The following is a 24,612-nucleotide window of genomic DNA, read 5'->3' as shown; positions in this document are numbered from 1 at the left end:
TGCCTCCCCACCTCACTGCTGCACCATTCATGTGTGTAGCTCCCATCTCAGCTCCCTTGCTGCACCATGCTGTGCACTCCCTCAGTGCCCTGGGCAGAATATTGAAGGCTCATTTTCACTTCTTGAGTCCAAACATGCCAAAATTTATGGACTGGTTCTGATCACCTATTCTTTCCAACTGGATTCTGAGAAATTCCTTTATATGTGTTCTGCATGTCATTAAGTTTGGTGCACTACCTGTTTTTCGGCAAAGATGTGGTAAAAATCCTCATACATGAAATAGTACATATGCTATATTAAATAACTCATGCCACTTCACATTTTATTTAAATACTAACAACTGTAGAATCTGCACTTTGAGAGGATGACTTTCAAGGAAGTTAGTCACCCAATTGCTGTTGATATCAATAGGAACTGGATGCCTAATTATTTTGTGCCTTAGGAAAATCTCCTCCTGAACTGAATGTTTTTCCTTGAGATCTTTTTAGGAAAAGATCACACAGATCTAAAAGGATCTCAAAGTATCTTATAAGCAACAGCAGCTTCAAAATGATAAAAATGTCCATGTGAAGAAACCTACAAATTATAATGATTAATACTTACATACATTAGATATATTATATATATACATATGTAACTTACACAGGAAAGTAATCAATAACACAGAATGGACAGCCAGTATTCACAAGGAATGTGAAACATCTGAGTTTATTTAACTTCCAATAATCTGACTTGCTACAAGCACCTAGAAATTAAAAATCTGCGCATCAGACATGTAGATGTACTGCTGATCTGTGAAGGATGCCACATGCAGGTACTTTACTAAGAACTGGTTTCAAAAGGAGCTACATAGAGGTTAGAGAGGGAAATTCCATACCATAATTAAGAAACATGTTTTTTACCCCATTTCTCTGCTGACTTTAGTTAAACTTGCCCTAGAGCAATGGGCTTAAGTGAGGTTGGGGAACTCTTGAAAGTAAAAGTCTAGTTTGTTTCACAGGCAGCATTTTCATACTTTTTGCTCATCTCTTGTTTGAATCTGCAAAATTTTCTTTTCTTATGCTGCTTTATGACCTTTACACTAAACTAAATGCTTTAAAGTATGCATTCATAGAAAAAATCCGTATTAACTGGTGTCATGTATGAAAAGATTTGACTCCACAGGATTTTTTTAGTTATGGCATTTCAGTAAAAAAATAAAAAGGAAAACATAAATAAATTGCAATCTAACTTAAGTTCATAAGCACCAAAGCCAAGATTTTCAAAGTGACCCGACAGTTTCGGTAATTTTACTAGGTGTCCAATACAGACCCGACAGGGATCCATCCAACTGGTAGGTGCAAAGTACTCTGGAAATCTTTGTTAGCTCAAAGTTTAGGAGCCCATTTTCATGGGCTTCACTGGAGTGTCTAGGCAGGATAGGAGCATAACACTATCTATATCACTCTAAAGGTCTGGTTTCAGCATATATAAACATACCCACGCTAGCTTAAATCTAGTTAACCTAGACACCAATAGCAATGGGGATGTAACAGCACAGGCTTTAGCATACACTATGCACCCAAGTAACACCTATGTCAACACATGTTAATTGCCACTGGCATCTGAACTAGCTAGCTGAAAATTAGTTTGGTTATGTCTACACATGCTGCAATTACACCTCTGACTGCAGCGTAGATACAGCCTAAATCAGAATGCCTTAAAAATTAAAATGGAACCCAAATGAATCAAATAATTTGGAATTTTTCTATTAGTCAATATTACTGGCTTTTGGGTTTCTTTGTGAATCTAAAATTCAAGCTAGATTTCCCAAGAAAACAAAAGTTTGTACAAAGAAGCCAGAGGACATGCAGAGGGACATAAAGGCAAGACAGCATGCATGTAAATCAGAATTGGGGTTACAGGAGACTAGTATGGGGTAGATCGTATATGGGGTAGATCTGTTAAGCCTAAATCTTCTGGTATTGTTCACTGGAGGTCATGGAAAGAAGGACAGAGTGATTATGCAGGTTACAAACATTACTCTTCGTTTTGGGAAAAGCCTAAGGCATTGAACCAAAGTCTCGTTTTAAATCTGTGTTAGTCTCCACACCTCCTAGTTTGACTGGCAGTGGAGGTGACAAGAAAGGGAAAAAAAAAGTTTCTCACTTAGAATTTCTGAACTGGCTGAAAACAGGAAGTACTTTGGAGATTCCTAGGCCATTAAAATAATCTTGCTAAGCATTTACACTTCAAGGCATACCCCACTTGAACCTTTTTGAGGTTTATCCATTGCTGAGATGTCTTTTTGGTATGTCTCTCACTCAGGTCAATCCAGAATAAAAAGGTTAACTATTGTACTTAGAACTAGCTATGTAATCTGGATAATGGGCACAGTTGGTAGGGATTTAATTTCACTACACTGCAAAATTCAGAAAGACTCTAAGGGCTTTCAGATGCCTTGTCTACATTCACTTGAGTGCACTGTAGTCTGCAATTTGATATATTTTTTTCTTTAAAGCTGATGGATTCTTCTGGTTGTATCAGTTTGCATGGGTTCTCCACCAGGCCTTCAACAGCTTTACATGTACTGCACTTGCAAAAACCACCAAAACCTGCATTACCTTTTACAAAGTTAAACTATTTAGAAGTGGAGGAAACTACATTTGGGCTGACACGTATTTCAAGATTCAATCCAATCAAAAGCTAGCACCATCTTTTCAATGGATCTACTGTCCTTTTCATTTAGTTATCTTACTGAAGTCTCATCTCCCCAGTCCCTTGCTATAGGCTACCAGCTACCTGCAGAGAGAGAAACAAAGCTCAGTCTTAAACAAAAGAAAAAAAGGAAAAAATTACAAAAGAGAGAAAGTTGGTCACAGTTACAACAGTGGAGCCCTGCAGGTTCTGTAGCCAGGACCAAAGCAAAGGCATGCTGCTGTTGCTACTTCTGTGTCCAGTGTCACCGTCCAGTAAAGAAACCAGTATCACTGCATGGTATTACCTTCTTTAAAATGCTGTTAAGCATTGCCCATCACTAACCTACTTTATTAGGCATCTTCCTCTTTTCCATTATATGGTAACAGACGATCACACAAGGCTTGCTAATATCCTGACAATTACTGAAAGCCACCCAATCTGGTTGTAATGCATGCTGCTGATTTGAGAAAACCAGTACTACCATTCATGAGCATGACAAAAACCTAGGAATACTTTGGCAAGCCATACAACTCTGTGTGCTGATGAACCAAAACAAAAACTAGAGAATTAGAGGGCTAGGTGACAGGAACAGTCAGCAATATGGCACCTGTCCTCATTAGATGCCTATTATGGAGACCTTGAATTTTCACAAAGTTGTATGTGTTTTAACAACAGATTTAGTTAACTAAGCGTGCGGGGCGCGAGCCAGGTTGTGACTATCACCCCGGTGGGTTCTATCCCCTGATGTTAGTTTGCAATAGGGAGAGGTGGACTTATAGCGGTTCCAGAACATTTCTTTATTCATTTGAGTTCTTACTTACGCACCACTGATGTAGATGTGGCTGCGCAGGCAGTTACACTTGGTTCTGTCCCGGTTCGAATAAGGGACAAACGAACAAAAAACAAAACAATGGATCCGCTTACTTACACACCACCGGTGTTGAATATGGCTGCGTGTTCTGTCCCGGTTCGGGTCAGGGACGAACAAACGACAAACAAATGATGGATCCAAGAACGAGTGAAAAAACAAAACGATCCATCCCGGTTCGAATAAGGGATGAATGGAAAACAAAACGATGGATCCCGAGAACGAGAACGAGGATGAATGTGCAAATAATTGCTCCGGAGACAGGAGAAGCCGTGGGAAGCTGGCCAGGCCTACCCAATGAGTGGTGGAAGCTCTGGCTTCTGCTCTAGCTAGTTAACCGAGCGATGGATGCCCTGGCATCTGCCCTGGGTGGAAACTTCACCCTAGTTTTTATAGGCCAGATGACAAGCCCAATTTCAAACCCCCAATTGGTCACATTTTCCCGCCAAAATATTTGCAGGTTTTCCCCAGGGGATGGGGTTTTCCCACTGCAGCAAACCAAATAGAGGCTTTCCAATTTGTGAGGAGAGTGCTTGGCGGCATCTGTTGCTGGGCAAAACTGGCAGAGTCCAGCTGGAGCGTGACACTAAGTTAAATGAATATGTACACACTCAAACTGATTTAGTGTGTGCAAATAAAGCTTAAAAAAAATATAAGCAATATAAGCAAATTTTTGAGCTCATACACAAGCTCATTTTAGACTATCCACATAGCAGTTTTACCCACAGCTGTTTGCCGCCCCACTGCACCAGTCTTGAATCCGCTCCATTGTGGCAGTAGGCAGAAGGGGGTGGCGGCCAGGGAGAGTTGAGACAGACAAACAGCTGTTTCTGTTTGTTGGTCCCAGCCCCACCTATGTCACACTGGACTCTTGATCATACTACTTCAGTGGAACAGTCAGACATTAGCTCAACCTCATGTTAGGTAATACAATTTGGAGATACTCCTAGCTGGAAAAGTCCTTCTTTGCTACACTATGATGATACTTAGCACGTTTTACTGCTTTAATGCTCATATGTTTTAAGTGCAGTTAGCGTATTTTAAGTAAATTTAACACATCCTGGGCACATCCCCACTAGTGGGAATGTGCATTTCCTTGTGGACTAGTTGTGCCTGGGCATGCCCCTGTATATATATTCTGGAGTGTGGCATATTGCCTCAGGTGGGGTAGGTTAGGCTCAGGCCAGCACCTGGGCTGGCTCCAGCAGCCTTACCTGAGGTCCTGGTGGCCTCCCGCGGCTGCAGCAGCTGAGCTGGACAAATCCAGGCTCTGGTTTCAGGCAGCATACACTACAGCCATGAGTACTGCCCCACTTTTTTATGCCATGGTTTTAAAATCGGGATCTCGCCTGTCAAAACAAATGCTGCACTGCTAATTAACAGCATGGTGAATGCGTGCATGTGTGGTTTGTGGAACCGCAGGTAGGTTTGCAGTGCTGCAAACCACATGTAGACGTTCACAGGGATGCCCCCCGGCCCGAGTGTAACATGCAACAAGGCCCCAAATGCTGGTCATTATTAGCCAGCTATGGAACTTAAAATAAGTTCCTGCTTTTTATATATACAGTTGTATCCTCAAAAATAACTGACCTATTTAGGATATATGTCTCAGTTCAATATATTTCACAGATAACATTTGGGCTCTAATTCTTTCCAAGGATTTTATAAATTGTTAATGTTTGCCCATCCCTTTAAAAAAATCCCTACTTTTCCCCCCTCATGTCAGAGGACTAAGATGTCATTAGGTCTTCATCTAGGTATCAAGTGTTAACTTGAACTCCTTTCTTTCAAAAATTCTTGACTGAATAGTTCAATTATTGAAGATGGAGTTGGAAGTGATCCCTACAAATACACTTTCCATATTAAATCCCCATTTTCAGTTACTTATAACATTTAATGCTACTTATAACATTGCTTAAATACGTAAACTGATTTTTCCCATGCTTAATTTATTCCTTAAGCTGATTTCTTTGTTTTCAACAGAATTTTTATAAGAATGAGTTTGAAAAAAATACTATATTTAGTTGGTGGAAGCCTATTTCCCCAGGTGTTTGTTTGAAGAGCGTTCTATGGTATTTATGCTTTGAAATTTGGAAGGAGGGCCCTGCTACCGGAACAATGCATTTTGTTTTCCCTGTAAAAATCCATCCAGGTTTGGCAGTCATAACTTTTGAAACCTACTATATGTACATACTCAGTACAGCTTTTTAAAAAGAATGCTACTAAAACACTGAAAGATTCTGCCTGTACTAAGTATGCCCAGCCCTGGAGCTTCTACATGTTAGCTGTACCAAGCAAGCTCTCCGGTCCAATGTTATTTCTTATAATTAATTTACATCAACCAGCTGAAAAATGTGCACCCTAAACATAAGTTTCCACAGTTCTCTCTGAAACACCAGATTCTAAAAGCTGTTGGTTGTATAGACAGACATACAAATTGTGTCATTCTCAGAGGATACTACTATAAGCTCTTACCCTAATTGTTATATCTACAGGATTTTATAATGATACAAGCCCTAGCAAAACTGCTCCAACTTTAATCCTGCTTTATTCAGGGTCAAAGTTAGGGTGATTTGGCTGCCTTGTGTCCCTACAGGATCATGCAGGTATAAGAGTTGCAGTTTAACAACTGATGCACTCTCTCAGTGGCAGGTCCTACTTCTTTTTAAAGCAGCTAAAATGTGTGTTTGTCCATACCTTCTGAATAGTATTGCAAGGCCAACTGTATTTCCAGTTTGGGAGACTCATTAGCTGTCATCAAGATTTTAGCAATACCTATGCTCTACTTTCGTTTTAAGTTATTAGTTCAGGACAAGAATCATGGTTCAGACTTCAGATATTGTAATGCTAAATTCATTGCAAATTTCAAGCTGATCAAGCTGTCAGAATTTTTCTGGTATTACGTATAAAATGTATTCTGTCAGAGCCCACGTTACCCTTCTCAAAATCATTCACCACTGATGTATTTTGTCTCTTGATCAGAACTGGGAATATCAAATAAGATGGATCAATTTCCTTTAAGCTTCCAATTTTTAAAACTTATTTTATTAGTATTTTTGGCATTATAGCAGCATTTGCACTAACACACAAGATCTAACTGAGAAACTTGGTCTTGATTCAGGTTACAAGGTGATGATTGTGAGGAAAGGGCCCTTTTAATAGGTAGTCTTTTGCTGCAGTCAAAATGCTTTTTGCTCTGTCTTTTAATTTCTCTGCTGAAGACCTGGCCGCTATTTGTATCATGTAGAGGGGCTGCTAGGTTTATTTGGAATTGCTCTTACATATTACTCCTCCATCTCTAATCATTTTTCAGCGTTGTGTAAATTTGGAGGACTCCATTTTAGGGCAATAATACAGTATTATGGCTGGAGCTCCCATTGCTTTTTCCATTCACTAATGTGAAATAGTTATACCTCCTTTATATTTAACCTTGTTTTTATATATATATATATAAAAACATATTTCTATAATATATCAAATATATTTATATTATCTATCTATATATTATGCCTCTTATTATATTTACAGAATTTATTTTTATTTATGCTGCTGTAAAAATCCATCCAGGTTTGGCAGTCACTCTTCTGTTTTTCCAAACTGCTTGAGTGGTTATTAGACTATTTCAGAGTAAAATACAAATTTAAGGTGTTTGGCCCTTGATTTACGTTAACTGCCATTGCCCTTCTGGACATTAATTTAAGAGAAGACACATTCCTTTTTTCTGACTGTCATTAAACATAAACAACCCAATTTTTAGCCATTTGAGGAACATGTTGGCCTGTTTCTCACTTACCTGGCCTATACAGATTCCAACATACTGAACTGGATATTACCTCTTACTCTACCCACATAGGTGATGAAGAAGTAATACTGCCTGTGTGATGGAGCTACTCTTAGAAAAATGGGGTTGGAGGGGACCTCCAATTGCCATCTAACCCACTCCCTTGCTCAAGAAACTGACACTTTCTTAGGAAATGCTTTGTTTTTGACAAACTGGCATTTTCTTACAAACAAATGTTTTACTAATACAATTCCCAAGCAGCTCTATGCCACCAATACTACAGTTTAGGCACTGAATGGACAGTGAGTCATGGTTGCTAGTTTTTCCTGTCTGTTGACACAGCTAAAACTCCTATGTCTTCTTATTCTTGCACTCCTTTCCCTGTTTTTACCTGCAGCATATTAACTTTTTTATTAAGTCTTCTGCCTTGTAGTTGTGTGTGAAGGTTTGAAGTGGCAACTGGGGGAGTGTTGGGTAAATGATCCACTACAAACACAGGATAATAGATCTGATGGCCTGGGAAGCCCCTTCCAGTCTGATGTTCCATATCTTGATTCAAAAGTAATGCAGGCACAAAAACAAATGGCTACAGTTGGTTATGAACAAATTTAGACTGGAAAATAGAAGATTTCTATCACAGTAGTGAGGTTTTTTAATGGTCTTCTTGGTAAGGTAGCGGGATGCAAACAACTTGAATCACTTGAAGATTGAAAGGACAGTGTGAGAGAAATGGGAGTTCTTGGTTCAAAAATCAGTATGCAAGGAATGCAGAATCAGGAACTTGTGATCCCTGAGTTTGGGGTATGAGAGGTAGATGTTTAGTTAAACCCAGATGTCCAGGCTTTTGGTGATTGCTTGTAAGGGCCAGGGATGATGTTTTTCCCCTCTAATGAATAATGCTACTGGCTTCTTCTTTTTTATTTTTAAATCTTTTTCTTTTTGTCCCTTACCTTCTACATCTCTAGGACAATGGCCACACACCTACGATGGGGAGCTTTTGACTGGGAGCTGGTGGTATTCCTTCAATACAAGAGATTTTTGACTATAGGTTTTTGCTCCTCCAGTCTTGGTCATACTGACTGCCAAATGTGGGGACAGAAAGGAATTCTTTCTTCTAGGTCAGACTGGTAAGGAAAGATTTTGGTTTTTTTGTTTGTAGTGGGGGCCGTGTCCTTTTCCAAGGAGCCTCTGAGCATACACTAACATTAATGGTCACTGTCATTAATGGTAGGCAATGCCTCACTCCAACCCTACTTTTAGCTGCAGCACACTATAGGGTAGGGATGTCAAACACATCTGGCCCAGCAGGGTTGGTTCACAGGCTGGATAAATGCCACAAGGCCAGTCCATGGGCTGGATCAGGCTCATGGACCGGCCCTGCAAGCTGGATCCAGTGCACAGGGCTGGGCTGGTGTGCATGTCATGAGTGTTCCAGACCAGCCTTATGTGCTACATGTCACACCAGAACCAGTCCCATGTGCCATGCAGAGCATGTGCCAGCTCCAGCTCCATGTGCCATATGCAGCATGAGGGTCCAGTGCAAAACCCACAGGGTGGCATAGTGGACTAGATGATTAAACTCCATGGGCTAGATCTGGCCTGCAGGCCATATGTTTAACACCTCTGCTGTAGGGTATTTCTGGCATTTCTGATTTTCTGCCTTGCTGTGTGTGATGATATGAAGTAGAACCTTTTAGGAATCTTTGGGTAAATGGTTATCTGCCATTAGATGGGCCAAGAGGCCTCTTCCCATTCTTTGTTCTTATGACACCAATTTTCTCCTTAGACTTGACAATGAAATCTTGCCCCACACATGTCCATACAAAATATGGCTGCCAATCATTTTTACCACTATGTCATTTTGACCACATCAACCTATTACTGCATTCTTTCACTTCTCCCCCTTTTATGTTGCATTCAACAGAAGTTACTTGTTTCCACTTTCAAGGTCCTTCTGTAGCCTATTCCCTCCCTATCTTTTCTCATTCAATATCAAAAGGTCAGCTCTCACCTGTGATTGCCCCAGGAGGCCAAGCTCCCTCACGGACTTATAAATTGTCAAGTAAACTTCATGCTTTCACCTACTCTTTCCCTCAGGCTTGGAAGGACCTCCCTATAAACATCCATGAAACCAATTCATTATTATTGTTCAAATCCCTCCTTAAAATTTTCCTTTCTCATGATGTCTATACAAATCTTGTAGGCTGGTTAGGCTATTGGGTGTACTGAGTGCACTGTTTACCCTGCTGACCAATACTGTTTCACTGCTTCTTTGTATAACTCCATCTGCCTGTATCCATCAATTTTTTATATCTTATATTTAGATTTCAGGCTGTCTGGGATAAGGAATATCAAACACACCTGCTACGGGAAGGTCCTAGCTCATGATTAGGAGCTCCCCTTAAATGCTATGATGATGACAACCACGATTATGAACCATATATGGCAGTCCATTTTACATGGAATTTTGGCAGCTGCAATTCTATGATATTTGGCATTTCTAAGCAGACTTCAGAAATTAGGCCTGAAGCAGAGTACACCGCAGTAGCCTAGGCAGGAAGTAAAGGTGTTCATGACAGATTACAACAGGGGCAGGCAAAATAAACCCCTTGGGCCAGATCTGGTCCATCAGGCCATTCTATCCAGCCCACAGGGCCCCTAAAACATTTAGAAAATTAATTTTTATCTGCTCCTGGCTGCCTGTCAAAGATGACAGGAGCCGGGGCAGTAGGACCCAGCGGGAGCTGCCGGCAGGATCAATTGGCTGCAGAAGCAAGTCCAGCACTGCCCCACCCCTCACCCCAGCCAGAAGCCTCTGCTTAATAGGGGCTCCTGGAGGCTCCTCCCTTGCAGCTGCTCCTGCCTCCATGTGCCAAGGGAAATAAAGATAAGGAGGGGGGGCGAGGAAGGTAGGGGAGGACCGTAGGTGATTGCCCTAGTCTTCGGAGCTGGCCAAGCTGCTGGTTCCTGTGGTGCCAGTGCTGCAGCTGGGAACCACATAGTGCTGGGGGCGAGGGGAGGCACTGGGGAAATGTCTGTGGCAGGTGGGGAGAAGGGACACTGAGTAGCCATGTGGAGTGCAGTGACAGCTGGGCAGAAGCACGGGGCCCACACCAGTACACTGGGGCCAGTGCCGGCAGGGCCCAGACCAGGGCTGCAGAAGTGTGGGGCCGGGCTGCTGCGGGTTCTGTGGAGCTGGGCTACTTTGCTCAATCAGGGAGAGGAGGGAGCCAGCCCAGCTCCACAGATCCCCTGGCAGCCCGGTCCCATGCTCCTGCCACCGCTCTCTTGGCCCTGCCAGCACTGGCCCCATACTCCTGCCCAGCTGTCACTGAGCAATGCGTGCCTGCTCACTGCCCCTTCCCCTGCTCGTCGCAGCCATTTCCCTGCTCCCTTTGCTGTCCACCATACTCCAGCACCACATGGTTCCCAGATGCAGCTCCAGGATCACAGAAGCAGCTGGGACGTGGTGCTGGAGCGGCCAGGGGAGACGGGAAGTGGCAGGAGAAGGGCAGCAGTGGCAGACATGAGGCAAGTGGCAGTGAGTGAGAGCACAGGGCCCACGCCAGTACCCTGGGGCAAAGAGAAGCAGGAGCGCAGAGTTCAGGCTTGCAGGAGTGCTGGTGGGGGCTCTGCTTGCCGTGGTGGGGGGGAGGAGGCTGTAGGCAAACCCTCTCCCTCCACAAGCCACAACCCTCCCCAGACATCCTCCCCCCACACACTCATAGCCCCCCACAAAACCCATACCCACCCAAACACACCCACACCTATCCACCCCCCACAAATCCCCCCCACACACACACACCCTGCCCTACACCCCACAAACCTATACCCACTCTCCCACCCACACCCCCTACAATATACATGAGTAAGACTTCATTTTAAGCTATTGGGCAATCACCTGTTTGCACACTACACAAACACATGTAAATCAGGACAAAAATATGTTTTGAAATGAAATTAATGATTATTGTAGTACATGTTTGATTTTTAGAATATAATTTGGTTTTTATTGGTTCTGAAATGGCAAAACCCCTTTCTGAAAGGAGTAATTCCTGAGGTGGCAAAGGTCAGGGGCTAGGGGGCGGGACTTCCAGCCCCAAGATGGTGATCAGGGGACGGGGCACCTGCCAAGAGGCAGGGCTACCCATGTGGCCTCGATGGTTGCCAAAATTCAGTAAGCAGCCCTCTGCCTGAAATACTTGCCTGCCCCTGGATTACAGCTCTGCACTTGACAGGAATTATTGATATCTTCTGATCAGTTATAGATGGTGATGGGACATATGAAACGTAGCTGGGAAACATTAGATGGAGTAGGATTAAGGCTACAACAAGCTATTTTTGGTTTAAGTTGGTTGTAAATCTTCAGTATATTATGCAGACATTTTCCCCTTCTGAAAAAAATGTGTGCATGTCACAAACACAAAGCTGTATATACGTGCATGTTGTAACAGTTACGTGTGTGCCTGACCATGAAGATCTGCCCAGATAGATTATATCTATTATCCCCACATGCAAAGTAAACCTGTTAAAAGGCAAATGATTGAAAACAAACTACTTAAGCAAGGCTTAAAAAGTTTAAAATTTTCTACATATGTTAGACATTTGCCTTTTAACAAAGGCACACTTTGGAGGGAGCCAAAATAGTCTTTTACAGGTTTCTTTTTCATGTACACTGCAGAGGAGAAATCTATCAAGCACACACAAACACATGACAAAAATTATAATGATTTTTAAGTGAAATTGTTTTGAAACCCTTACTTTTATAAAGTTTTGAATTCTTAATCAAAGGTATAGTTTTATTAATAAAAATACATATTTGTATTGAACAGCATTATATCTAAACTGATCATCAGTAAGGTGCCTGGACCATCTTTCTAACAATCAAACACCAACCATGGTTTTGTCTAGGCAGCAGTATTTTACTGTAACAGTACTGGTTTTCAAGGTCTGTCAATAGCTGTAGAAAGCTGTGTCATCTGAGGCCTGCTAAAGGTAAAATCTGAACAATCCTTGGTGGTTATTCTATTTTGCTCAAGTATCTTCATTATGTGCATTTTCTGAAAATTATTACTAATGGACAAGAGTTTAATCTGAAAGCATGGCAGTCTACCATGTCAGAAATAGTTTATTCATTTAGTCAGAGATATAAGGGGCAGGTTTTGGCTTACTACCAGTAATGGATCAGTAGTTTTATTTACAAGTGCACCTTTCTAAATGTATTGATGTATTTCTATTTTATACATTTGCCTAATTGTCTTTGTGCTTATAATAAAGTATTCACAATCCAAACATACATCTAGAATAAATCTGAGTATACTTGGAAATGGGTTAATGAGGGCAGAGTCTTGATAAAGACCATGAGTTAGTTACAGCTCACAATCTGATTCAGTCTTCTCTACTAACAGAGCTCACTAAAATATCTTAAGCAAAATCTTAAGTCCCCTAGCAGCTGTTTGGTCCATAGAAGCACAGCTGTCTAAACTTTATTGGCAGTAAATGTCATTCTCGCACACAAACTGCATGCCTGGAAAACCCAAAGGCACATCTTGGTCTGTTAATGCTATCACATATGATCACGTTCCCCGATGAGATGTGAAAACCGAAATGGAAAACGTCAACAAACTCTGGCCGCAGTGAGGACTGGGGCATGCCCACTGACAAGCGTGCCACAATGACAGGAATTTACTTTGAGTTGCAATTAGTGGCACTGTCATTTTTGGGCGCTCCTGCCAATTAATTAAGCCTGTCAAATGGAAAAACAGCAGCATTCACATGATAATTTATATAGAGAGAGACTAGCCTAGCAAAGCTGCTGCTGCAGCCAACATAATTCCCTTGCAGCGCTTAAAAAAATAAAATAAAATATAAAGAAGTAGAAAGGGGGGTAGGGGGAAAGAAAGTTAAACTGTCCTTGTTATAATTGTTAACTCTGATCGCTCAAGTAGAAGACGGGCTGATTAAAACTCCAAACGAGCCCCTAGCTCGCTTAAATCTCAGAGTCCGGAATGATAGAATCAGAGGAGTTTATTCATACCATTAAGCCCCAGAGAACTTAATTGAAAGAAGAGCATAGCCTGGACCTTGACAAGCGGGAGGTCACAGTAATTGCTGCCGGACATATTTAACATTAAGATAATCAGGCCATTAATTACCCTTTGGATCATTAAATCAGCCAGTTGCAAAATGAAATTTCTGCCTCTATTACTCACTTGAGAGACCACAGGGGTGGCTTTTAATTTATCAGTGAGCTTGAGATACAAAGGACCAGGCTTGGGGAGGAAGGAAAGGGGGAGAGAGGGGGGCTTGCTTCAGCAGAGGCAGAAATATCAATCCGCCATGCTTGGTGATCGTGGCAAATTAACTAGGTAAGATAACCTCAGCTTCTAAAGGCAGAAGCTGGGGGTATGTAAATAGATGAGGGCAGACAGGGAGATCAGAGCCTGCACACCACTTAGCAGGATAATAAAGGAAATCATCCTTGATTATCAGTGCTAATTTGGACACTGCCGGTAGCTTGTTATGCGTGTTCTGAGTAGCATTTAATTAATTCAATTGCTTGTTAATGAGGGAAGTGACATGTGGGGAGCAGATGCCACCCAACTGCAGATGGGCTCTGGTCAGCCCATCACAATAAAACCCTTTTTTTTAATCCTCCCCCCCCCAAAAGTGGGAAAGGTGTCAAGCATGGAAGAACATTCAAAAGGGACAAAACACTGACCTCATCAGGCCAAGAACTGTTAAGAAATAATAGGACCCGACGGTTGCAAACATATAGGTTCCCTAATGTTCCCCGAGGCCACATTTGTACAGTGCATCTTAATGTCAGAAATTTGAGACCGATATGTCTATAATCGTGATATTATGATCAATATCAACAAAACAGAGGGGGTGAAATGGAATCTCTCAACAAATGCCAGTGTACGCTAAGGAAATTCAGCTGCTCTTTTTTGTATCTTTGCCCCTTTTCAATATTCACTCCATGAATAAATAGGAATGAACCTAGTGTTCTAAATAACACAAAGGCATGAATTTATTTTACCTGCAAGTTATCTGCAAGAAGCTTTCACTGCCAGGGGACTAAGACACTTTCTATTACAAAAGCCTTGCATTTGTATGGCAAGAAGATGGTTTAGGCTTCAGACTAGAGTTTTACCAAAAAAAAAAAAAAAAAAGCTAAATATATTCAAAGTGCATTATGTTTTCTCTGACATCATTACACTCAGTTCATTTGTGAATGGGAGATCAAATGAGATTTTACCTCTTAAGGTGAAAGTCAATTCTTGAAATTGTCAACTCCCTATTCAAGTGTTCTCAGGCAGAGGTTGGAACCTTTTCATGTTTCCTATGACCTTTGCTAAATGGAACAAACATACGTTGTAACTGCTATGCAAATGATCTACAAAACTGAAAAGAGAACTGATGCCGTGGCAATAACAAATTGTGCTGACTTAAGAGTTGTTCTGTATTTCAAGAATGCTCAGCTGAAAATAGGAAACTCATACAATGTAGGGGGATTAAGTTACCTTTCTTCTTTTTTTCCTGGAGGATTTTTTGAAATCCAAATCACAACAATTTTGCTGCATGTTTTTAAGTAATACATTTTTTCCTCTGGTATACGCAAAAAATGAACAGTAGAATTCAATACATTCATTTCTACATTCAGAAATGTGCATTATCTGTTAAAAAGCAAAATCAAGTCTCCCAGCGGCATTTAAAGGATTTCAGTTGATTGCCGTGTCAGCAGAACTTTATACGTTTAAGCTGATGCAAAAGCAACTCATAGGTTTGAGTTCACTAACAGTACATACTTCAGTCTTGAGGTAAATTTTGAATGGGGATTGGGAGCATTTGGATCTATTACAATCCTCAGTGAGGCATCTCAAAACGATGAGCATTAAAATTCAAGATGCACACAAAATTAATAAACATTTCTGAAAATGTTGACCATAATGAAAATAAATGCATAGAAGACATGACCCCCTAGCACATACTGATTCAGCAGTCATATGGGCAAACTGATGTATGCGAACAGAAAACTCTGAGATATGTGACATTTGGAGGACATGCAAATATCTGCAAGAAAGCCTACAACTGCTTAGATAACTTCCAACCAATGCTGACAAGAGCACATGCAAAGAGCTTGTGACTTCCATTAACTGTGATCCCCAAGGCTGACTTTCCTCACTTATCTCTAACAATACTTTCCAAGATTCCTTTATCAAAGAAAATCCTACTCCTGCCCAACTGCTACTGTCCACACACAACTCCGGTATCGCACCAAAATCAATGTTTTAAGTGTGTGCTTAAATAGTATCAATAGCAATTAGAGAGGAAAATCCTGATTTCATCCCCAGATCCAGTTAATTGTCATAACATTGATCCATTCTAATTTGACTTCTCACTCCAAATTAAACCCACATTACTGAGGGAGGGATTCAGGGCAAATTCCCCCCAGACAATAAATTTAATATTGAAGACACTTGAAAAAAATGGCAGTTGTTGCAGGATCCATACTGAAAGATCTTTTTTTTCCCCCTTCCTGGGAGTAATTAAAAGATGCTTTTCTTGACTAATGATCCCCCTGTTTAGAAATGGGAAGTCAATACTTCTTCAGCAGCAGTCAGCTTCAATTTGTCACAATGCTCCAGAAGTTTGAACAGCGGTTCTCAGGGTTGCTGATAATTGCTGGAACCAATTACAAGCTTTCTAAAGCTGACCTAATCAGGGGCCCATGGACAACAACCAGAAGGCCAGCTGTTCACATTTTCTTTCTGGTTTTACAAATTCTACCATACTTGTTTTTTGTTGCTTAACCAAGTTTCCATGCTTATTAGTAACTCACGTTTGCTTGTTTCTTTCTTCAATGTAGTCATGCAAATATCCTCAAACTCCAAGCTTGTGCAGAATGTGGCTGCTGCTTTGCTTTGCAGCACTTCCTCCAAGAAGCATATTACACCTGTGCACCCACAGTCTGCACTGGTTTCCAATTTCTTACTGGTGCAATTCAAGGTGTTGCTATTGACCTATATAGGCTTTAAAAGGCCTGGAGTTCTGTTTACCTTACCGACAACCTCTTACCCTTTGTGTGATTCTGGCAGATGTGAACAGTTGTGGAGAAGTCTGACCTAAGAGCCTTCACTTTAAAAGGAAAATGCCAAGAGAAGGACATTTTTCGGCAACAAATCTTCAAGCTTTGTTACCTGTTCCCCCTAGTCTGTTAGAGTCTCCATGTGCTGACCAATAGAATATGTTGTGAGACTTATCTGTTTCTCATATAGGGGACAGGGAAACCTTGAGAAGACTTAGTAGGGAGGGATTGGATAGGTGAAGGAGAATCTGGTTTTGGTGCACTTTTCATATTGACATTAGTTCAATTAATTTTGTATGCATCTAAAAATCATGTTACAGGGGTGTAGGTTGTAGTCATGTTGGTCTAAGGACACAGGCAGACAAGGTTCTTTGGGTGAATCTGATATCTTTTATTAGACCAACTTAAGTCTAAAAATCATGGCATACCATACATCTAGAAACCAGGATAGACATATTTTTATAAAAAAAAAAAAAAAATTCCTGCTTCCTGGGGAAAACATCTTCACATATTACATATGACTACAAATGGCTTCCCCAAGTCATCAATCCCAGTTCTCTGCATTCACAGGCCACTATTTGTTCAAAAGGCTCCTCCAGGATGCCTACTCTAATACCCTTAAATACCACAGTCCCAAACACCCTATATGCTGTAATATACTACTGGACTTTCTCCCCTTGCTCCATCCTAAAGGATACGCATCTCTCAGCTCCAATTCTTTCCACTGAGCAGATATACACAGGACTTAATTTATATCTTTATCTAACAGACTGGGGTGCATATATGCTGCTGCTTAACATGCTGGAGGATCTGCTCTTCAGGTAACACCAAGCATTTTCAAATTCCTCCTACTCCAGCACACAAAATAATGCAGAAAGTCTTTATTCCCTGGACCTTTATTCAATGCTGCCTAAAGCTTCCTGGAATAATGTACTTTGCTTGCACACCAGAGTCAATAATTTTCTTTTGCCCCTGCAAGCCTGTAGGCAGCCATCGGTGGGATCACTTGAGACACAAGGACTATACCACAAAAAGGTGAAATGCATACAGCTTTGTTTTTCTCAGCAAATTTATCTTAAAAGACAACCCACCCTTGGGCCATGTCATCTTTAAAAATTAATTTTTTTTTTTGTTGGGAAACATGCCTGCCAGAGAGACATGTAGAGTTTATGTTATTAGTCTATGATTTTCTATTGAGGTTATTATTTAGGGTGGGGGAGCATGGCATGGATGTGCTGCAGAATGTTTAACAAACCAGCTTGTCACAGCTCAAAGACAAACTATTATAAATGGATGTTCGTGTAAAATGAATTTTTGGTGGGGTATAAAGGTACTCCTAGGAGAATATTAGCAGCTTGGATGTGATGAGTAAAAGATGCCCACATCTTCACTATTTTATTCGGGGTACATGTGATATCTTTTATTAGACCAACTGAGTCTAATTAAAGGTAAAAGATATCACATATACCTAAAAAAGCTTGCCTAAAAAAAACCCTATTCCATTCTGCAAATTCCCGGTGTACATTCTTATGCTGCCTTGATCATTATAGTATTTGAGCAATCTACAATAATGCATTAAGCAGTGTGACTAACATCTGTCGTATTTTTGTTTGCTTATTCTCTGATCAAGAGGAAGTGTACGAAGTGGAGTGGTTTTGTTTGTTTTTAAATATCGTACATGCACACACTGCTGCATGTTTATGTTAGAGAAGGCAAGATCAAAGAAAATGTGCTTTGCACTCGTAAGTAGAGTGATGAAGTTTGCCAACATCCTTAGTTCCTGTGGAAAACTGTTACATAGTTCTAACCTGATCCTTAAAAAGCTCCATCTCTTGCACAGATGCGCACCTCCCACCTAACTTTTCTTCTCAGTCAATCAGCTCTGCAAAGCACTCCAAATAAAACTTCACTGTATCATGTAGTGGACTGAATGGGATCTTATTACCTGTCTTCTCCTAATCTTTTCTTGAATTTCCTAGCCTGTGTCTGCAGGTCCTGCTCTGAAGCCTGAGTAACTACCAGGTGGCATGAAACACGGAGTGGGGTCACTGGCATTAGAGTTGGAAATATGAGGAACTAGGCAGGAATAAGCAGGATTAGATCAGGGAAATGAAGATATAGTGAGAGAATGGAAGTTGAGCAACTGTGTGGGGATGGAGACATGAGTAAGTGCAGAAGGATAAGGAAAATCAGGGAGCAATGGCATTTCTCCTATCTCTTCTACCTGATGGAGCTTCAGTAACTCACTGTGCACAGGACTCATTAAGTTATCATATACCAGTCAGCAGTCCTCAGGTCCAGAGAGGGTACCTGGGCTGTCTGGCATGTGCAGGACCATTAAGCTGTTAGGGCAGTGGAGGGGAGCTCATTTTGCACTCCTGCTATGGGCCACAATAAATTAAATCCTTTTCTCCTTAAGTTGCAAGAAAGGAAGGCTACTGATTTCTCCGTTTGTCCTCAGCCCCCCCATGTCAACTTACTCTTTACCATAGCTCATAACATCTGAATGTCCCTATACTTCTGCTCATCTAATTCTGCTCATTCCCCCTATAACCTACACCATACCCCAAATCCGAAAAGTGTTTTTCCACTTTTAATCTCCAGACGTATAACTGTATCACTGCAAAACTGGAGTCAGCAGTAATAACACTGGAAGAACAATTTGTTAAATTGAAACTCTACCACCTAACTTATCTCCAAAATGTGCAGAATTGTAACTAGTATGATGCTTATTTAATACTACAGGAAAGTGAGAAAATGCAAAGAAGTGTCACAAAAGCAAAGTAAAACATCAAAAATGGAGTTTTAAAAAATGCTTGCTCTGGAAGAAATATCAACTTTTACTAAAAAGCCACAGAAAATGCAACTGAACATTGAAAAGTATTTCTCCAAATGTTGTGAGAAAAACCCAATAATTAAGATAAAATAAGTTAAAATAAGTTAAAATTAATTAAGATTAAATAAGAAGAAACTGTGAGGCAGCAGAGATGGTTTAAAATAAAGTGTACGCCTGTAACAGAAACTGCAACTCTCCTCCATCCCCCAAGCAAGCTTTAATTCAAAAACAGTCATAGAACTGAATTATTTTAATTCAAAACTAGGGTTACATATATACTAAGACAATGTCTTTTATTATATGCATTCTTTTTATTCACTTTAAGAGTCAACTAAATTCAGGAAGTCTTTTTTAATAGTCAGAATTAAGCTTTCTTTCTAACCCCTCATGATTACAAAATAACAGATATTCATTTTATGCAGTAACAAAACCACTGTCTTTTGGCTAAACCTAAAATTATTAAATAATTTTGTTGCAAAGTGTTAAGCTCAGTGTAGTTTAATTTATGAAATTCTTGATTTATTTGATCCATGTAACAAATATATGCCCTCAAACATACACAAGGCACACAGTTCACATGCACACAAACCCTATGTATGCATGTCTTGTGAATATATTTGTACACACAACTATTCATCTAAATAGCCCGATTAATATACTGGCTTCATTCTCTAAGATGAACCAAAGGTGGCACCACAAATTCATTTTTCAGTGCTAACAAAATGATGCAATAAGATACAGTTGACTTTATTACAGTCAACAGCTAAAACTGATTTCTCTTCTTCAACAAGAGGCCTGTGTACAGACTCATTATTACCCTTTTGGTAAATGGTGGTATTGGACAGAATAAACTCCAAAAATAAAGTGTATACATTAATACATCAGTTCCTTGTTTTATTTCTTTCAAATGCGTGAGGCAAACACTGAACACAAGTGCTAAACCTCCATCATAATATCTGATACTTGGGGACAGAACAGTGCTCAGATGCAGGCGGCTCTATATGCTAACCCCCTGGAGTGTGGCACTGTGACAACTGCAAGACATGCATTTCTGAAAGCAACTTAAAAGGCTTGACCAGCTGGGCAAAGCAGTCCAGGCTCCTCCTCATGTCTGAAAACCTGCTCTACTGAAAAAGAGACAGCTAACAGTCGCATTGCTTTCCTCAAGCAGTATTCCTTAATTGCTATTTGTGAATATTAGCTCTTACATTTAATACTCATGATAATTAAGAGCATCCATCTTGTTATTCTGTACCATTTGAAACTGAATACAGAATAATACAAACCCTCCCTTTTTTTTCATGTGACATACCATAGTGAGAGGATCTTCATTATGTTGATTCTGTACATAAAATATTATGATGATCTGTATGCTCTTATAGAAGACACACACACATCCAACAGATTTATGCTTCTACATACTGTGCTTAAAGAAAGTGAGCAACCTCATTTTGAAAAGAACTCTCAAAACAATAGCAGCAGGACCGTACAAACCCAAGTATTTAGAGATAGGTATAAAAGAACAAAGCAAGATGCTGGCAGAGCTTATGGTTATTGAAAACACATTATTAATTACAGTCAAGTATTCCAAGAAAGAGAGACTTTTAAGTCCAGTTTTTAAAAAAAATATACATTCAGTCTAATATAGATCAAGGAACAAAAGTTTGAGAGGTCCAAACCTCCTGCTGTTTCATGAGAGAGAGAACTGGTAAAGGACTGCAAAGACAATCTTGTCAAATACAAAATGTATCAAGTTCCCTGAGTTTTCGTCATTTTTTGGTGGGACAATTTATATTTACCAGGGATACCTCAACATCTATTTAAAAATGGATGCCTGAATTTAGACTGAAAGCAGTAGATGTGCCAACACCAGCAACTACCACTGAAGTGCCTAAATAAGGATTTACGAGTGCCTTTAGTTGTGTTCTGATGAGTTCTAATTAGGACACGCCAGCATCCCCTCACTGTCGTGTGTATTAGGACCCCCACCACATTTCAAAATGCCTGTGTGGCGCTTTAACTAAACCTCATTGAATGAGCTTTAGTTAAGCGCCCCCACGGCCATTTTGAAAGGCTGGGGGAGGAGAGCAGGAGAGGGGGTGATATACATGACAGAGAGCCTTTTTAATTAGAGTGGCTGTCTCGGAACCACTCTAATTAAAGCTGCCCCTTCCCACCTCCGAGCACATGTACAGGCAGCCTACATGCCTAAACACGGACATTGTTCTTTTTTCAAATGCGGTCATACATTTTGAACATATTGGCTCTTTGTATGCGTTCATTCAAAGAGACCAAGATGGCTTACCTTGTGGAGTCTGATGATGGTTTCATACGTCCTTGGCTACTTTCTTCCCAAACACTATTTGCTAATTCATTCCCAATGGAGGACATCACCTTGATGAGTTCTATTGGCCAGTCATCCAGGTCAAGTGACCGAACACGTGATAAGTGTGTGCCAAGGTTTCGGTGTATACCTGAGCATTCAATACATATTAGGGCTCCCAGATTCAAGCTGGCCCAGTCAGGGTCTACAGAAATACAAAACAAGCAATCATCAGGGAAGGGGAAAAAAACCAAAACAAAATTCTTGAGATACATTCTCTGTTATATTTGGAATTGCTGAGCTTTATGGATAACAATTTGGATTTGGGAAACAAAGAGCAGTCTCTTGCTCTCAGCACTGTTGAGAATCCTAGCAAGAAGCAAAGGCAGTCTGGTTTCTAGGGAAGGTCTAGTAGTATCTGTGTGGCATTCTTCCGAAAGACCCCAAATGATTCAAAAAAGGAACTGTGGTAGTCCTAAAGGCAGGCACACATGTCACTCCTTCAGAAGTCAAAGGGAAAGTTTAATCCTAGAAAGAAAAGAAGAGATAGGGAAAATATAAACAGAGTAGCAGGTAGCTCAGGGTGAAGTGGTAGAAAAAGCCCCTCCTTGGGTATCTGGAGCCACTTGTAGCCAATTACTACAAGAGAAAAAGGAAAAGAAAGAGCTACTAGATACAATGTCTCTGTTGCTAACTATATCAACTCCCTTAATAACCATCTATATCATCACCTACATATGGCTTTTTACATCTAACACACTATGGGGTATGTTTTCATCTCTAGGATCAGGGAGATAAGTACTAAGATGAAAATGTGCTACTTTGAACAGTCCTAGTTTTAGTGTACTAGCCAGAAAGATTCTGCAGACAAAAAAAATAACCCCACAAACGATAAGGCTGTGACAAACCTGACAAAAGCCGGGAAATTCAAAGTCATTTCCCAAGATGGTTCATTTTTGTTACCATCCTATGTTATTTAAATCTAGATTTGTATGAATCTCTCTCGAACAAACATTCAGTTTAACAAATGAAATAAAAGACTTTTTATGGGAGATTTTTGGTGGCTTTTTTCTCCTGTCAGATCTTTTCCATTTTCCTTTTCCTGGGAGAAACGATGGCCCCCTGAAGAATGAGCAGGATATCTCAAATATCAAGAAGGAAAAACCTGATTAAAATGACAGGGCAGGAGATTTTTATTTAAACCGTGTAAAATTCAGCGCTGGTCAGAAAATGACTATCAACTTTCCCTCCCTCAAGGAAAAGGTTGGCAAAAGATTATCCCCTCTCCCCCCTTTCCTGCAATGAGAAACTAAAAAAATAATTACAACCAAAAGATACTGAAAACCAAAAATATTTCTTGGTTTTCAGCCAAAAAATTAATGTTATCTAGAAAGGCAGACAGATTTTATATTTTTTTTTCATCTGAAAATCTAATGCCCATTAAAAAGTTTAAGTAAAAATTTCAAGCAGTCCTAAAACTTCTTCAGACAAATCTATTCAACTGTAATGTAATTAACATTTATTCAGAATGAAGAACAGGTCTATATATTAACATTTCTGCCACTTCCAAACATTATATTAACTGTTGAGAAAGCTAAGTACAGTATATAAACTTTAGCCTTCCAGTGAGCCTTCTAAGAACAAGGAAGGCAAAACTTCCTATTCCTTTCAACATACGTAAATCATAGATGAAGTATGAAGAGACACAAACCCCTCCTCATCCTCCCCCCCGCATTCAGGTCACCTTTACAAGAAGAAACACATGTAATATTGAATGTTAGCTTTAAAATATATTTTAATATAACCATTTAAGAGTCAGGCTAATAACAGAATGCATTTTCAATTAAAATTTACAAGACCGAAGGTTTGGAGTAAAATCTCTTGCACTGACTTGCCAAAACCAATGTTCAGGGGCTTCAGGTTTCCCCTCAAACATCAGTGAAATGTTTAACACCTAACAATAGAACGACAGCTCCCTACTCTTGCCTTAAAATATTCATAAATGAGGAATCCATAATGGACAATTTCTCAAGGCCTCTTCTGACTTCACAAACAAGGAAGGTGACAGGCAACCATCTTGATGAACAACAGTTCTTCAAGCACTCTCTCTCTGAACTGGAAAATTATCAAGCAGTAATATCTTACAAAGGAGTCGGGTTCTGGGGAATTTTCATTAAATGACTGCTGACAGACGGCTCCTCTCTTGTACTGGCCATTACAGCTAGAAGCCAGATTAAGTGAATAATTCTACAAAAAACCTGAGCAGCAGTCCAAGTTTCAACTTATATTTTTGTGAGAGTCAACCCTCAAGTACCCTATGAAGTTTGACTGAGACCTAGGAGTATGTGGTTTCACATTCCCATGTTCTCGAATATAGCAAACAACAAGCTGGCCATCAGGAATGGATTGACTAATAATATGGAGCTCATCATGCATGTATGCTGTAACTTGTATTAGATACAATCACAGAATGGCTTCTTCTGAAAATTAACACAGAAGTTTTGTTAACTTTTGCACTCCCAGCATGCCACATGTAGGAGAGCATTTCTTTTGTAACTCTTCTCTTATGGCACAGACATGATTCATTAAGCTTGATCTAGGTTAAACAAAAACCAAAAAACCAAAAAAACCCCCCAACACACACATGCACAGGGGAAAACCAATAAGCAATGTTTGGTATTTGGCAAATCTTGTAGTCCTTTTGAATATGCAGATCAAAACTATATTTCTATCTACATTCTCCATTGATTCTACCAATAATCCTGGGGTTAAAGTATTATAGAAGTGCTCAGGACCATGGTCCATGGACACAATGAATTATGGTCTCTCTTTTCTGGATACACCTAGATTTTATGACAGAATGAGACAAAGTCCCTGATCTATTTGTTTTAAAAAAAGATTATATTTCCACTTTGTTTTACCTACACACGGAGCACATCTACACGAGACATTAAATAAGCAGTAGACTAATTCTACCGTGCATTAACATGTCATGGTGAAGGTCATTGTTCATTATCAAATAGGCTAATGAACA

The 24,612-nt window shown here is 40.2% G+C and overlaps 1 protein-coding gene across 5 annotated transcripts in view; it reads right to left on the bottom strand.

The window, feature by feature from the left end:
• The window catches only part of AGAP1 (ArfGAP with GTPase domain, ankyrin repeat and PH domain 1), a 565,886-nt gene that overhangs the window by 35,994 nt on the left and 505,280 nt on the right, over positions 1 to 24,612 (bottom strand). For all 5 annotated transcript variants that reach the window (XM_019553775.1, XM_019553777.1, XM_019553779.1 and 2 more), the window contains one exon: positions 21,561 to 21,783. In XM_019553775.1, the coding sequence (XP_019409320.1) occupies positions 21,561 to 21,783 (223 nt within the window). The remainder of the gene's footprint in view (positions 1 to 21,560; positions 21,784 to 24,612) is intronic.

Source organism: Crocodylus porosus, unplaced genomic scaffold (genome assembly GCF_001723895.1).
Source record: "Crocodylus porosus isolate Cpor-Errol unplaced genomic scaffold, CroPor_comp1, whole genome shotgun sequence".
Classification (NCBI taxonomy): domain Eukaryota; kingdom Metazoa; phylum Chordata; order Crocodylia; family Crocodylidae; genus Crocodylus; species Crocodylus porosus.
The sequence above is the reverse complement of the archived record's forward strand: the minus strand, read 5'-3'. Positions and strand labels throughout refer to the sequence as shown.